At 39.5% G+C, this 16,290-nt stretch overlaps 1 protein-coding gene across 1 annotated transcript in view; it reads right to left on the reverse strand.

Annotated features, from left to right (window-relative positions):
• Positions 1 to 16,290, reverse strand: part of BAIAP3 (BAI1 associated protein 3) — a 1,057,809-nt gene that overhangs the window by 306,605 nt on the left and 734,914 nt on the right. Inside the window, exon 8 of the mRNA XM_078664937.1 lies at positions 10,094 to 10,307. Coding sequence (XP_078521063.1) covers positions 10,094 to 10,307 — 214 coding nt within the window. The remainder of the gene's footprint in view (positions 1 to 10,093; positions 10,308 to 16,290) is intronic.

A 16,290-nucleotide genomic window follows, 5' to 3' on the forward strand; every position in this document is an offset into this window, starting at 1 on the left:
TATTCCTAGAGAGCTTAATGGTATGGTCCCAGTCACCTCCCTACTTGTTCACTAAGCGATTATTCTTTTAAGGAGTATTTATATTTTTTGCACTTGTGTGACCTAAACTCACATATGTGGAAAAGCGAGGTGGGGCTCCTCAAGTGATCAGGAGTGTTAAAGAGCACCAATCCATTGGTAGGTCTCCCAGTTATTTTATGTGCTGCATAGTTTACTTCTTCATTCAACGTACCTAGTTATGAGGTTGTGGTACCTCCATGGATCTTGGCAGCACCAAGACACTGGTGCCCGGGCATTAAGTTCATGGGTCTGAGTCTTTGGCAGGGATAAAGCGGGGTGTCTCATGGCCGACTTGTATGCGTTGCAATGAGGCACCTGCATCTATCATGCCTAACCTATCAGCTCTATAGGGTGCAAAGTGATTTCAGGGTCGCCCTTGTTGGACATGTCTGGCTGCAGTCCCCTTCTCGATCGCTGGGGGAGTGAGTGCTGCGCAAACTTCTCTGTGGGTCTCCTTGCCATCACAGTCATTAAGGCCATTCTCTCCAAGTGTGACAGCTGCCTAAGTCTCCCCCGCTCTGCAGCTTGTGGCGCTCCAGACAAAGGCATCAGGCATCATGCCCCCAGATCTATCGGGTAAAACGGCCTCAGGCCACTGTTGCTTCCGGGTGTGCCGCCATTATAAGGACAAAGAACCCACACTCAAAAAACTTTTCACACCGTTTTAATTCAGGATGAAAAAAGATAAACAAAACTGAATATGTTTATCTCGGCAATTACTTTCGCCGTTTTATTCAAGAATTTTAGAAGTGAAAAAATTATTTATATCAAGAGAAGTCTCAATGTCTTATACTTAATTGCCAAACACGTAAAATTATACAAATTCAAAGAAATACGTGAATGAACAAACATGTGAAAAAAATACAAATGAGTTAAAGACCCAAATCCAACATAACATAATTGCGCAATAATTTGACAAAAACAAACATTTAAATTATGCAGAGCATAAACAAATATGCATTACAAAAATAGGTGCAAAGGGAATACTCATTACATTATCATATGGTATTCAAAAAGTAATTGACCAAAAATGAAGCCTTTTGGTGTGCTTCCATATAACAAAACAACCTCTCGGTAGCAATGTTAACAGGCGTAATGTTCCTAACAGTCCTAATTATTTCTAAACTGGCTAGGATTTAATCCTGCACGCCTACGCGTTTCGAGTTTGGGAGGGGTCTTCACAAACTCTCTTCAGGGCCAAATATATTCCATTCCCCTTTCGATGACCTCTAGGGATTTGAGGTAATTCAAATCGTCCAGAACAGTCTTGCAAATCAATACGGTCTGTGCTGTACTCTGCTTAATAGGTGCAAGAGAAACCAATTTGTGCTGTAGTTCTTCACATGTGGCAGAAACGCTGGCTGCGGCGCTGACAGAACCGCGGAAATAGAGATACCTACAATGAAAGGACCCCAGATTAATTACTGAGTTCACTGTGAACTAATAGACGCTTGAACTCCAAAACAGCAAAAGCGCTACCACGCGCCAGGCTTAATACGGATATCTACACAATTGAGAACTACAGCACAAATTGGTTTCTCTTGCACCTATTAAGCAGAGTACAGCACAGACCGTATTGATTTGCAAGACTGTTCTGGACGATTTGAATTACCTCAAATCCCTAGAGGTCATCGAAAGGGGAATGGAATATATTTGGCCCTGAAGAGAGTTTGTGAAGACCCCTCCCAAACTCGAAACGCGTAGGCGTGTAGGATTAAATCCTAGCCAGTTTAGAAATAATTAGGACTGTTAGGAACATTACGCCTGTTAACATTGCTACCGAGAGGTTGTTTTGTTATATGGAAGCACACCAAAAGGCTTCATTTTTGGTCAATTACTTTTTGAATACCATATGATAATGTAATGAGTATTCCCTTTGCACCTATTTTTGTAATGCATATTTGTTTTATGCTCTGCATAATTTAAATGTTTGTTTTTGTCAAATTATTGCGCAATTATGTTATGTTGGATTTGGGTCTTTAACTCATTTGTATTTTTTTCACATGTTTGTTCATTCACGTATTTCTTTGAATTTGTATAATTTTACGTGTTTGGCAATTAAGTATAAGACATTGAGACTTCTCTTGATATAAATAATTTTTTCACTTCTAAAATTCTTGAATAAAACGGCGAAAGTAATTGCCGAGATAAACATATTCAGTTTTGTTTATCTTTTTTCATCCTGAGTTAAAACGGTGTGAAAAGTTTTTTGAGTGTGGGTTCTTTGTTTTCATAAACTACATGGGCCCTTACCCCACTCATGTCCGAATGGGCCACACTCCCCCTTTTTTGTAAAAGCCATTATAAGGACTGCACCGCCCCGAGTGTGAGCTCCCGGTCAATCTCCCCCGAGCTGCAAAATCCTCAAAACGCTGTGCTGGCAGCAGGCATATCCTCAGCTCTTAACACATCCTCAGCTGGAAATTTTATCAGTTACTGCCGGAACTCCATGACAGAACTTCACTAGAGTACGGCCATCTTGGTCCATCCCCAACAAACTGTTTTAATAAGGGTTCTGATGTTTAATTGTCCAGCCTTTATGTTTTCTTTGAGAATGAGGAATTCTTGCACTACACTCAGACACACCTTCTTTCTTTTTGCTTGGGCTGTGTTTAAGTTAAATTTCTTTTCCTGGTATGTCGTAAGAGTGTGTCTGGCCACACTCCTTTTCCAGTAAGTTTGTTGTTTACCTACTTTCCGTTCACAATATGGTTTCTTTGGCATCTTTTGTTATCTGCCCTGATTTCCAGAATGGGTATGGGTGGACCGTGGGCCTATTCCTTGCTCCTCATATCATATTGGATGGCCTCATTCCTAGAGTCCATTTAAATAGAGGCTGCACGGGGCAAGTGGAATGGATGTGCACAAGGTGTGTGCTGCTGACGTGCCAAAAACAAGCCTATAGTTTGCCTGCCTTTTAATATTTGCTTATAACTGACTCTTCAAATTTACAGGAGGAGAAAAACAAAGACAACAATCACTCACTGAAATATTTCAGTTATAAGGAAGTAGGAAAACATTGTACTGTCCTGTCAACCTTCAGAGGGTGAAATCTAACTTATAGGAAGATGCTTGCTAACCTATTATTAAAAGAAAAGGGTTGAATGCTGCTTTTTTGAATGTGAGATCTACTGTTAAGAATAAAGAGTTGATTAATGCACTAATTTGGAATGATGACCTAAAGATGTTGGTTTTAATGCAGACATGGCTGACAAATGACTTGAGTTCCTTGATTCATGCTATAGTTCCAAATAGCTTTTTATTTGAGCTTTCGACAGAAAAGGAAAAAAAGGTGGGGGAGTAGTACTTGTTCACGACGAATCTCCCAGGATCATGAACAAACCTTCTGCACACTTTGACGGATCAAAAACTTTGGTCCTAGAAAATTGGAAGTAAAAAAATAAATAAGCAACCAGGATACATCTTACTTTACTGCCACCATCCAGAGGTTTTAGTGATCTGAACCATAATGTGTAGACAACACATGAAAAACATATTTAGGGAATTTTAATATGGGGGTGAAATGGTAGAAAATGTTTAGACATAATTTTGAATTCCATGAGTTCAATGGCCTTACTCAGTATGGTGTTGGATCAACAAATGTGGCGGGTCATATGCTAGATTGCATTTTTAGTACCTCTGATTACAGATAGTTTAAGTACTCACTAGAACTATCTCAAGATGTATACCCAGCATGGCTACAGAAAACCACCAACATTCAGTAGCCCCTTTAAAACTGCTGTTCATCAATGAGTCTTTGAACTTGGCAGAGGCGCCACTTGAATTCAAATCTGCCATCATTTGTCCCACTTTAAAAACCCTTGTTGAATGCAGGTCTAGCGAACAATAGATCTATCTGCTCACTGCCACATAGGACTATATTTGAGAAGGTTGTAACATTGCAATTGCATAATTTTTCTGACACAAATAGTCTGCTGGATGATACCCAAAGGGGGTTTAGATCAGGACTAAGTATGGAACTTATAGTTACTTCAGTGATTGTTGTTCTGCATGCGGTTGTCGATAGTGGCGGAGCAGGGGCAGTTATTTTATTAAATCTGTCCGCTGCCTTCGACACCATCGGCCACCACACACTAATTCTTCCTTTTTCAATTATGCCATAGGTGGCACAGCTCTAAGATGTACTGAATCCTTTTTAGCAAGTAGAAAGTAAACTTTTCTGATGGGTACCTTTTCATCAGCACCTGAGCACAGGTGTTGGAGGTTCCTCAGGGGTCATCGCTTCCTCCTCTTGTCTTTAACTTGTATTTGAGACTACTGTTTCAATATAAAGTCATCACACATATGTATGCAAAAGACACTCAGTTCATCTTCAGTCTGCAACAACATCTAAATATGTAAATCGGACCTTACAGCATAGTTGTAAGCAACTCATGCGTGGTTGGAAGAACACATTTTAAAGTTGAACCCTGCTAAGTCAGCGATTGTACTTACTTGCAATCAAGTAAATCCATAGGAAATGTTGCTGTTGCCAGTTCTAGGAGAATGTGTCCAACACCAGTTGCCCTGGTGAGAAATCTAGATGTATTGGTGGATGCAGATATAAACATTGAAAATGAACTCCTAATGGTGACCACAATCCATCATTTAGTCATCCTGGGGCCTATCACACCCTTTTCACTTTTCCACTGTCACTGTAGCCAGTGACTTTATCCAATCTCAAATTAAGATTTGTAAATCCATTTGATTGCAGAAAAATTTAGAATGCCATAACTAGAACTCTTTTCCATCTCAGAAGATCTACAAATCTTGGGATATATACATTAACTTCATTGGTTGACAGCTTGAACTATGCTCAAGCTTTCCTATGGAAGAGACCCTAGATTTTTGAATTTGCACCAGCCTAATCCCCAAGATCTAGTACTTAAGATGTTTTTTATATCCCCAAATTAAAATTCAAAAGATGAGGAGGAAAAGCTTTTTGAGTTCTCGGTGCAAAGACCTGGAATCAACTACCCAAGGAAATCCAAGGGGAATCAGATCTGTTCAAATTTAGGAAGACTCTTCTAACCTGTTTTTTAAATAGAAGAGTAGGTGATAGGCACTCTGTTTTAGTAGCCAAAGAAAGGTCTCTGCAGCACCAAGAGATTCTTTGTAAGTGAAACTCTGTTATTCTGAACCAACACTTATTCTGCAATGTAATGCTGTGTAAACAGTTTTGCGCATCACATAACTGTACTAAGGTTTCCAAAAAGATAAGTGTGAGAGAGGCTTGGATGCCAAAATGATTATTTTATTTTGTAAGAGGAAATATGAACTAACAGTAAAGACATAATTACCGTTCAAAACAGGGGCCTGTAATGAGCATTACTCCGCAGAAATGAGGGGTAATTGGTCCAGTTCTAAGTTGACTCTTTTCTTTTTCCACACGTGCCGCTTGCAATGCATGTTGGCAGCAGTGGAAGGGAATGTGCCACTGTAGATATGATGTTACAATATGGGAAACCTGAGAACTGTTTGTTATTGTTCCGATTACACCATTAAATTAAGAATAACTTGCTATTACCACTGATAACAGTGATTGTTTTTAAGAACTGCCAGTCAACATTTTGTGAGACCTAGAGTCAATCCATTTTTTGATATACTATATGGTATTTGGAAAAATAAAAAGGCAACTGGTAAAATGTGATGTTTTATAGCGTAGAGGAATATGGAACATGACATATATGAGTATGCGCATCATGTAAATAAAACATGTAAGCTTTTTTTTCCCTCTAACCTGAACATTAGTAGGTCTATGGCAAGCACAATATATCCCTTCAGGCATTAAGGCAACTTAGCAAATAGAGCTGAGTGTTTTGGTGGGGGAGAAAGCTCTTTATTATTGTGGTGCATAAACGCTAACTACTTTTAAACTGAGTCAAGCGAAACCACATGAAAAAGCCTGCTGTTGGATTATTCTTAGTAATAGTAAACCACCAAGTATAAGTGTGGATTTCTATAAAGATGAATCATTATTCGGTATCAACGTGTCATTTGTAAAAATACAATCTGTTGTTGTAGGTTGGTACCAAATCTAAATGAAATCTCCAGTTACTGCATCTGCAAAAGTGGTTCAATGCTCTCCTGTGTTTAGTACCGAAATATAAGAGAACATTGAAGTGATTTTTATACACCCTGTTCCTAATGCAGCCAGAGAGGTAAGTTGTTTGTATATTTTGTAAAGGTTAAGGACCAGATGTACGTCGGTAATCGTTTGTGATGACCAACTATAACAATTTGCGATTCGCTATTTGGTCCCCGCAAATACCAATGTACAAATGTGTTTTTTACACATTTTGCGATACCCAGTGGGTCGCAAACAGACTTACCTCATTACTATTCATGAGGTGGGTCTTGCGACCCCTTGGGATTCCCAAAAGTCACAGGGATGGTTGTCTGCTGGGGTCAGCATACCACCATGTCTGTGATTGCTTTTCAACAAAGCAATATATATTTTTTAATGCAGACCATTTTCCTTAAAGAAAAAAGGAGGCGTTTCAAAAAGTTTTTTTATTTTTTAAGAGCAGGCCCTGGTCTGTGTGACCACTGCCTGCTCTTAAAAAATGTTTTACAAACATTAACAAAAGTGAAGAGGTCCCTTGAGGACCACTTCCCATTTGCGAATGGGTTACCACCTACTTGAAATAGGTGGTAAATGCAAATGTTATGCGGCTGCATTTCAGTCGCAAAACATTCACACATACAACTGCGATTTGGTATTAGGAAGGGACACCCTGAACACACCCCTTCCTAATACCGGACGCAAACCCAGTTTGTGATTTGGTAATAGGTTACCGATTTGCAAATTGGGTCTATGTACATTGATAAATGCCTTTTTTCCTTCGCAAATGGCTCGATTCTGGTACTCAGGCCGTTTGCGAAGGAAAAAAAGCTCTGCACATCTGGCCCTATGCCTATTATTTCAAAGGTGAGAAAAGATCAAAATCGCTCAACGTGCAATTGATTCTGTATTAAGTCAGAGATGGAATGGTGTGCTTTGCTTTATAACCGAAAATATCCTAGAGGCATGGCCTAGTAGACAGCTAGTCATTGTTTGATATCAAAGATTTGTTGCAGACATTTAAAGATAAACATTTGTCTGGGACATTGACTTATAAACATCTGATATCCACAGTAGAAGCTAGGAGGCGTTTCCTCAACAACCCCCAAATCATCTTTTCACACCCCTAGAAGGCCCTCGAAGTAATGCCAAGAGGTGTGGTCTCCTCCTTTTTGAAGACACATTTCTGAGAGAAAAAGGACATTTTTTTCTCTACAGTATACCCTGGGAAATAGTTAATGCTCTTTCACCTGTCTGAATTAGCATCTTTGGAATCTTAGGAATCTTCTGTTCATATCTTTGAATTTGGTGACTTTTGGGATTTTAATCTTCTTTCACAATGTGTTTTGCAATTGCAAGTCTTCTCCTGGTCTTCCAGCTTTAAAACGTTTTCATTTACTTGGATTCTGGTCATCCTGAGACTGGACAAAGAGTGCCTAATTCCTGCACAACCATCATAGGAAACTTGACAGAAAAGGGACGCCTATGTGGCTCTTTGAGTTCTTTCAAGGGATCTAAATCTTTGAAGACTGGTGCATCAGACTTTCATTTTCACATGTACAGAAGCGGTAATATGATACAAAAGGTTACCCTGTAAATGTGCTGTATTTTAATAGGATTTTCTATCAATGCAGCAGTCAAGGAGCTAAAGAGTTAGTTTCCTGAATCTTGTCACTAATAAGGGTTGCACACTACAATAGATTAAATTGTGAGCATTTTATTTGAATAATTTTACAGCCCTTGTAAGAAGGAAGTGCTCCTCATTGTATTCTATTTTGGAAATCCTAACTAGAGTGGTCTTCTAATTAGAAGTACTTTGGATTGCACTTTCCAGAAATACATATTTTAAAATTAGGTAATTTCTCTAACCTACCCAAAATAGGGAGACATACTCCGTACAAATTCCTCACAGTAGCACATGTACATGCAACTAACATTTCCTATTTAAAATCTGTACCTGAACAAACAAAGTTAACATGACAAATAATATGCACATAGCGTATAAACTTAGATATTGGTTGTGAATCAAGTAAGGCCATGAGGGGGGATGTTGGACAAAGCATGGAATGGTGTTATACTGCGAAGATTCAAAGACAAGGGTGGATGTGACTCACAAAATTTCTGAATGATACAGATGCTTGGAGAGAAAGAATATGAGGTTTGTATAAAGCCGGGTAGCTGCTGTCAACGTTGGAAGACTTTGAGATCTAAAAATTACTTTAAAAAGTGATGTTTTGCCAACCCTATAAGAGAAGGCTCCTGTCAATGAGAAAATATTGTCAGTTTGAAATGTTAGTTCTAAAGCATGTGTAGGTAAATGCAGCCTAGTAGAAATGCAACTGGTTTGTAAAGCCACTCAATGCCTTGCAGTATATAGAAATGTGCATTCTCAGGCACAGTAAAGCTTTGAAAATATGTTAATTATTTTCAATTTGATTTCCGATTATTAGGTGGGATTTGCTTATAACCAAGCAGAGTAGCTCAGCCCTCACGTTAATTAGAAGGTTGACTTAAAAACTATTTTAGTTGAATTTATTCGTAAATGGATACTTTTCCTGAAATGCTACTCAATATCAATATAGTGTATGTCTGTGTCTCAATTACAATTCTCTAATTTGGAATCCAAGAGATGGAGACAAACTGGAAGAGAATAACTCCTACATAAAATTCAATAAATAAATTCATGAATATCTCAAACACAGTTTTAATTTCTATCTTTACACATTGTTTTATTATTTATTTGCTTTTATTTCTCCTATTTGTCCTCTCTGCTCTTCAATTTAATTTTTGTTTCCTTCTTTTTCCTTCTGTGGTTTCCCATTTCTCGAGGAAATTGGGAGCAACACCCAGAATTTCTCACAATTCAATTATCTAATGCTGGCAACCATTTCCAAAACTAGTTCAATCGTTGAAATAGTTCAAGCCAGTTGCCTGGAGAACATATGAAGATAGGCTGGCCATGCTGCTTGCTGCAATTTATCACATTCTTTTAAAGTTGAATAAAATACTTTTAGATTTGATTCATTTCACTATAACATTTGTATTTTTTTAAATTTCTTATAACAATCATTTTGAGTGTTTAGTTTAAGCAAACATTAGCTTTGAATGCAAAGAGGCCAGTGGGAATCAAAATATTTTGAAGTTATTCCAGTATTAGGCTGAGCAAAAATGTGACCAAAGCAGCTTAGTCTCTGGCAGCTGGCTCAGATGATTGACAAGCACCAAAAATGAAACCCAAGAACCGTCATGCTATAGAGTAATTACATACATAGCAGCTATTCTGCAATACAAAAACTCTGAGCTGGACCCAGAAGTCCGGCAGGAATCCTGTTAAAGGCTTATAGCTTGGATTTCTACAAATCTGAACATAGAATGCTGCACTGCCAACAAAATATAAAATAGACTGATCTAGAGTTGCATGCACTGAAATATTCTTAGATTTCCTTAGGAAGTGATAAAGCCTGAGAAGAATTCCCCTATTGATTTTCCTTCACCACAAGGATAGTATGGTGAAGGAAACCCCCATGTTCCCTAATTATTACAACTAAGACGTTATAACCAATAGAACACTTGACACTGAATACGTGTTACAACAACAGAAGGTATTGCTTATACTATAACCCTTACTCCTTCTCTCTCCTCAGTCTTTATGTAACAATCATGCTTTATACTTTTCGCAGAAAATATTCACTTTCATGAAACTATGCTATCATTGAACAGTTCTCTTTATTCCTAATGTTCAATATATGGGCTTTTAGAATCTCGTTGCAACAGGATGAAAGATTATTTCATCAAATCCTTGTTCCTTTCTGAGAGATGTGTCCAAGTCATTAGTAAGAAATGCAATGAGGTAGAATAGGATTTTATGTAACGACCGGTCAATAATATATAGATTTCTGTCCTTGAAGCAGAAACATGTAAACCAGCACATGTAACATGTAAAAATCTCTAATATATTTGAATACTTACAAATTAAAGTTTTCCTTCCAGACTGGATTAAGAGTATTGCTCTTGACCTCGGTAACCTGGATGTACTTAGCAGGCAACACTTCTCTGATACTGGACCTCTTCTCTACCTTTTCCTTCTTCTTTCTGAAGCTAAATTTTCTTTCTTTCTTTTCTTCTGTCTCTTTTGAATTTTGCATGATCATTATTCCAAGCATGCAGTATGGATCACTGAAACCTAGTCAAACAGAAAATCAAACATTAATGTATTTCATTGTGCATCCTTTTTGTTGCTGGATTGCAGTGTAAACTTTTTTTCTATCACACACACAGAAACTATGAAATGTGGAGCTTGTCTTGTTGGAATTTATTTGAAACGTTTACACTTTACATCAATGAATAATTTGCAGTTTTGTCAGTACACTGATTCAAAAAGGGGTTTGAGAATTTCCAGTTAACAGTTAAATCAAAACAACATTGTCTTAGCTGTTCCACAAACTATAATAATTCAAAACAATTGTCATATGTCAATGTTTATTTGGTTCAAAATAAGAGACAAACTAAGTATTGTAGACTGTAAGCTGTTGGATACAGGCAGCTTAAGTGTCTTAAGTGTCTGTTGACATGGTCTACTCTTATATAAAAATAGCAAATTGTCAAAGCTGGCCTTCTAGGTGATGCTTGGAGTGTCTGCTCGGTTTGTGGATGCAGACTTCTATCTCAGAGACTGACTCTGGAGATAGATGGCTGCATCTACAAACCAGATGCCAGATTGTAACTAGAAATCTAGCAATGCTCCAGAAAATAATTTCAGCAGGAAGGGAAAAAATCTGAAGATCAGAGAAAACCTTCCAGATGACCAAGCCACACAGCAAGGCTAAAAGAAGGAGAACAAACAGAACTGGAGACGGCAGAGATTCCTTGGAGTCCAGAGAGCGAACAATGATGCAGAAACAATTCAAACACAAAAGGACTCAAAATGGACCCCTCTTTTATAGTGCCAAACAAGGTGTGACACCCTTCTGGAGGTGGTTTGGCTATCTTGTATTTGTTTTTGTATTTGTATTTGTTTTTGTTAATCGCTACACTCATCCCAAGGGATATCAAGGCGCTGATAGCGAGTATCCAGATTCAGCTGCGTAATAATTAGGGCCTAATACTTGGGGAACAGGTGAGTCTTTCGCTTTTTGAGGAACAGTAAGTAGTTGGAAGTGAGCCGAAGGTCCAAGGGTAGTTCGTTCAATCTTTTTGCTGCTAGATAGGAGAATGATCGCCCACCTGTTCTCGCTTTCCTGATGCGTCTGGTTCTTGCCAGGGCCAGGTGGAGTGACCGAAGGCTCCTGGTGGGGACATAGAACTCAATTTTCTCCTGGAGTATGAAGGGGCCGGTTCGATACAGGGCCTTATGTGCGTGACTGAGCAATTTGAATATAGCTCTCTGTCGTATCGGTAGCCAGTGCAGCGTCTTCATGCAAGCAGAGGCCGAGCCAAGCCTGTTTTTATTGCAGACAAGCTTGGCAAAGAGTACGATCTCGGATTTCCCTGTGTTCAGTTTTAGACATTGCTCATGCATCCATTAAGCCATTTCCGTGAGGCAATTATGTAGTTTTGTTTTAGTGACTGCAGGTTTTTCATCCAGAGTTACCATCAGCTGCGTATCATCAGCATAGGAGTAGATGCCTATGTCCCATTTCTTGCTGATTTTAGCCAGAGAGGAGACATATGCATTGAATAATGTGGGGCTTAGGGATGCTCCCTGTGGGACGCCACAGTTAGTATGCCTTGTTTTGGATTGGTATTGGCCGAGGTGGACTGATTGTGTTCGGTTCTTTAGAAAGGAACCGAGCCATTTCAGTGCTTTTGAGTGGATTGCTTTTGCATAGAGGGTCTCAAGCAGGCTGTCGTGTGAGACCGTGTCGAACGCTGCCGACAGGTCCAACAGTATCAGTGCTATTGCTCCTCCTTGGTCAGTGCAGGCTCTAATGTTGTCTGATATGGCCAGCAGTGTGGCTTCTTGCTGTTTTTTGTTCTAAATCCTGTCTGTGAAGAGTCTAGAAGACTGTTGGTTTCAAGGAAGTTAGATAGTTGCCTATTCACCAATCTTTCAAGGACTTTGGAGAGATAGGGTAGTTGTGAAATAGGACGGTAGTTTTCTGGGTTGAGGACATCATGGGTTGGGAAGCCTACATAAATAACCAAAATATTATATAAAAGGGCAGGAAACAAAATATAATACAGGCTATATTTCCTAATATACATATATTTGAAATATTCAATGGAAAGTTTTTTTTTCCTGCAGGATGAGTCACTACTAAGCCGGCATGGAGGAGGAACCCCTTACTGCTGTGCATGCAGCTGAGTGGGCCGAAGTGCATCTGAGGGGAAAATATGGCTTCCGAGAACACATTGGTGTGCTGGTAGAAAGAAGGCCAAGGAGCGAGATGGAGCATGTAGGAAGGAGATAAAGTTGCCGGAACTGTGCTCAGCTGCACTGAAAGGGTAACAAAAGAAGCCTTAGACATATACTTAGCGCTTTGTGCCAGCCTCTTGTTCATGAATAAATGGCTTAGTTATCTAAATTAGCTGTCTGTTTTTGAATTGATGGCTTATCTCCCTTTTCTTGTGTTTGTCCCACCCAGCAGTTTTTCAGTCTCACAGTCTACTGATTTGATGAGTCATATCCTTCCACTGCTGACCTGATGGGGCTTTTTTTAAGTCTCCATTTAGCATCCATCGGACCGCATATGTGTTACCTGGCACTCTCCCTCAATTTGTATGTGCCTCCCTTAGTGCATTATTTCTACTCTCCTCCTTTGATCCCTGACACTCCCTGTCCATTTCATATATTTTGTATTTAAAAAAAAGAACTGTAAGGGCCCAGTCACTGCTAAGTGCTACTGGGCTGTTTCCTTTCATTATTAGTGCGTATGTGCATTTTTTCTTTCACACTTACTAGTACAACATGGCTGTCTGCCATGTTAAATAAAAAATGGCCACCATGCTTCACTATATATGCGCAAATATGCATTACGGCGCACACATGCATGCATATTGCAACACAAATGTGTATGCATATCATGACACATGCATCAGTGTTCATCTAGGAATGAGCTTTCTTTATTAGGCCTTTGCGAGCAGGAGACATATTGGTTTTGCCAATGCTTGCTTTTTTTTACAGTCTGGAGAAAAATAAGATGCCATATGTGACAGAGAATTTGGTATAATTGCCCAAGTCGAGCAATATCCAAAAACCGCAAACCTTTGGGAACAACGTCTGCAACCTATGTCCGCTACTTATTATGAAAGAAACAGCAGCCTATGCACCCACCTTATTACCAAGTAAACATATTAAGAATTAATTTCCTGAATTTTTAATATCTCTCAGAGCTCTTTTTAGTACATGCTTTTTATCAATTATTTCTGTAGTTCAGTTTCATATGATGTCACTTCTAGAGACTGTAAGGTGGATGGGTAGGTAATATGATGGACTGATTATCAGTACCACACCATTGCGATTTGCAATTAGGAGGGGGGACCGCTTTCACCCCCCCCCCCCCCACCTAATTTCACTTCTGAATAGCTAGCAAAAGCCATTTTGCGACATCAGAAAAGATTTTCCAGCTTGCAAAATGGGTTTAGTTAAAACAAGTCATTTTGCAGTCATGAAACCTGTGATTTAGAGAATCGAATGGTTTGAGGTTGCTAAATAGCTTGGTTCATCCAGCATGTAATCACTTGACAATGTAGGTAAATCTTTTTATGAGGGTAAAACAAGTTCAGGAATGTCTACATTTTCTTTCAACTCATACAACAGGCTGTTTGTGCATGTAAATACAACTTAACTTCTCAAACAACTTTTAAATTGGACCCTCAAGGCCATATTCACAAAGGGAAGCTTGCATATGCAGTTCTACTCACCTCTAGAGTTGTTCACACACCGAGGTATACATCTACCCATAGATGGAGTTCAGCATTTCAAAGTATATATTTAGCTCTATATACAGATTTACATGTATCCATCCCTTCAAATGAGTGGTTGGAGTTTTTTGCTATTAGATTCATGAATAACTATCCATTAATACTTCACCTGCCGTCTGTTTGGGGAGATCTCACCACTGGGGCCGGAGATCTCCACCATAAGGTTGGCATCTCATGAAACTAATTAGAGGTGAAGGCTACACCTGAAATAAAACACACACCTGACACACATTCACACAGCTAGAACATGCTTACTCATACACCCTAGACTGTGCCCTTTTGCTGCTGAACTGTTACTCTACCAGGACACCGTATTCCAAAATGCTCTCAGCCCCACTCAAGAAGAAGAAGAACTTTACTGAGGAGTAATTCCAATTTTTAGGGCTTAATAACTAGAGACAACTACATGGCCTGTATCTATTCAATGTCTGTGGAGCTGAGAAGTTGCAGTTAATGCATTGGGGAAGGAGGCAGTCACTGTAGGAGTCATTAATACATGGCAGGATGAGAGGAGGATGGCGAAGAAGACCTTCCCAAAGGATTCTAGTGGCAAAGGCCATTTCTGGAGGAGGTCCTGGACCAGTAGTCCATCTCAACATCCTTGAGGAGCGTATACTCTTCACCATGTAATCCAACTTGCTTTAGAGACTGCCTGTTCCTGACAACCCCAACATCAGGCCAGGTAAGACATCTACACACCACTATGCCTCATCCTATACAGATAGGTACTTACCGTACACAAATCCCCAGTGCTTAATTTGTAAAATATGAAGTCCAGGTGCTCAAATGTTTGTCGGAGTCCACACCCACTTTCCCTGGCTCCACCCACATACTCTATCGGCTCCACCCATATCCTCAACTGGCACTGCTGAAAGTCAGATGTAATAACCGATCTGAATTTCAGCAAAGGATCCTTCCTCCAAGTAAGGTTTTAATATGAGGTTCCCCTGCCCCATGAACATTTTGAAAAAGATTCAATCAAAAGCGCATTTACAGCACCGTTTTGCAATAAATTAGCTAAAATGGCTAATGCATTGAAAAGGGACACATGCTGTAGTATGTCATTTTTAACAGAGTCTAATTGTGTGGCATGAGACAATTGTGGGCAAACATACACTGCAGGTTCTCAGGGGGGCCTAAGAAACGTGTATGTGTTTTAGGGTTTCAAATATTCTGTAGAAGTAGATTCCCTTTAAGAGTCTAATCTTATCAATAGCATCACCCACCACAGATGCAGTCACAAGTAATTTGTTTTTTCTGATCTCTTTGAGTGTTCAGTTGTGTCTAATGCTACAGTGAAAGTTGTGAAGGGTGAGTAAGGCACAGGGCCCTGATTAGTAGAGGGAAAACACTTTTCTTGTCATCTGGAAGTGCAGGCGACTATTGCAAGCTTGGTACACTGTACAGTCTGACTGGCAGAGCTTGTCAACGCTAATCATGGCTCAAGGAAAAGAAGCAAAACCCAGACTTTCAAATATTCCATGATTGATGGTGAGGGGTTTCCTGGGGACAAATTGCTCCTCATTAGTCCTCTGAAAGGATGTTGGTATTGGGGACAACTTTCCCTGTATTGGAATTCCTGTAGTGGTTTGTAGGATACCGGTTGTGTAATTGGTATAGGGAAAATCCCTCATATACACACACTAAAATCCGGACTCTCTAAATATAAACGGTTTTGATCAAACTTCACATAGTCTTTCTGTCTGTGAATGTGAATGGCCTCAGTAGTAAGGCGGGTGAGAATGACTTCACTGCTTATAGCCGAAATTTTGACATTCTGCTATTATAGGAAACTTGGTCACAAAATCCAATTCCACTCTCCGGATTTAAAGAATTCCACTTAGAAGCATCAAGCAAATATGGCAGGCAGAGCCAAGGCCGGTCTCTTCACATACATTGGAACCCACCTTAGTGGTCCCAAGAATACATTGATCTGGGTTTAACTTGGGCACAAAGTGTCAAACTTTCAGCACTTTCTACATCACACAACGACTCCTGTCTCTTAACTTGCAACTGATACATCCACCTCAGTCAGAAAAAAAGCCTCTTTCACATTGCTCTAATCTCTTCTCTAATAACATTACTCAAATCTCTTCAGTTTACCTTTCACCAAGCTCGACTGGTCTTGTCAGGGGACTTACATTTATTGCAAAGCAATACTCAACCACGCCAAAAGGGCCAAACTATTTTGAGCCAAATACTACCACCAAAAATGTCAACATACTCCAGATTGGAACAACATG

This window comes from Lissotriton helveticus, chromosome 10 (assembly GCF_964261635.1).
Source record: "Lissotriton helveticus chromosome 10, aLisHel1.1, whole genome shotgun sequence".
Lineage (NCBI taxonomy): Eukaryota > Metazoa > Chordata > Amphibia > Caudata > Salamandridae > Lissotriton > Lissotriton helveticus.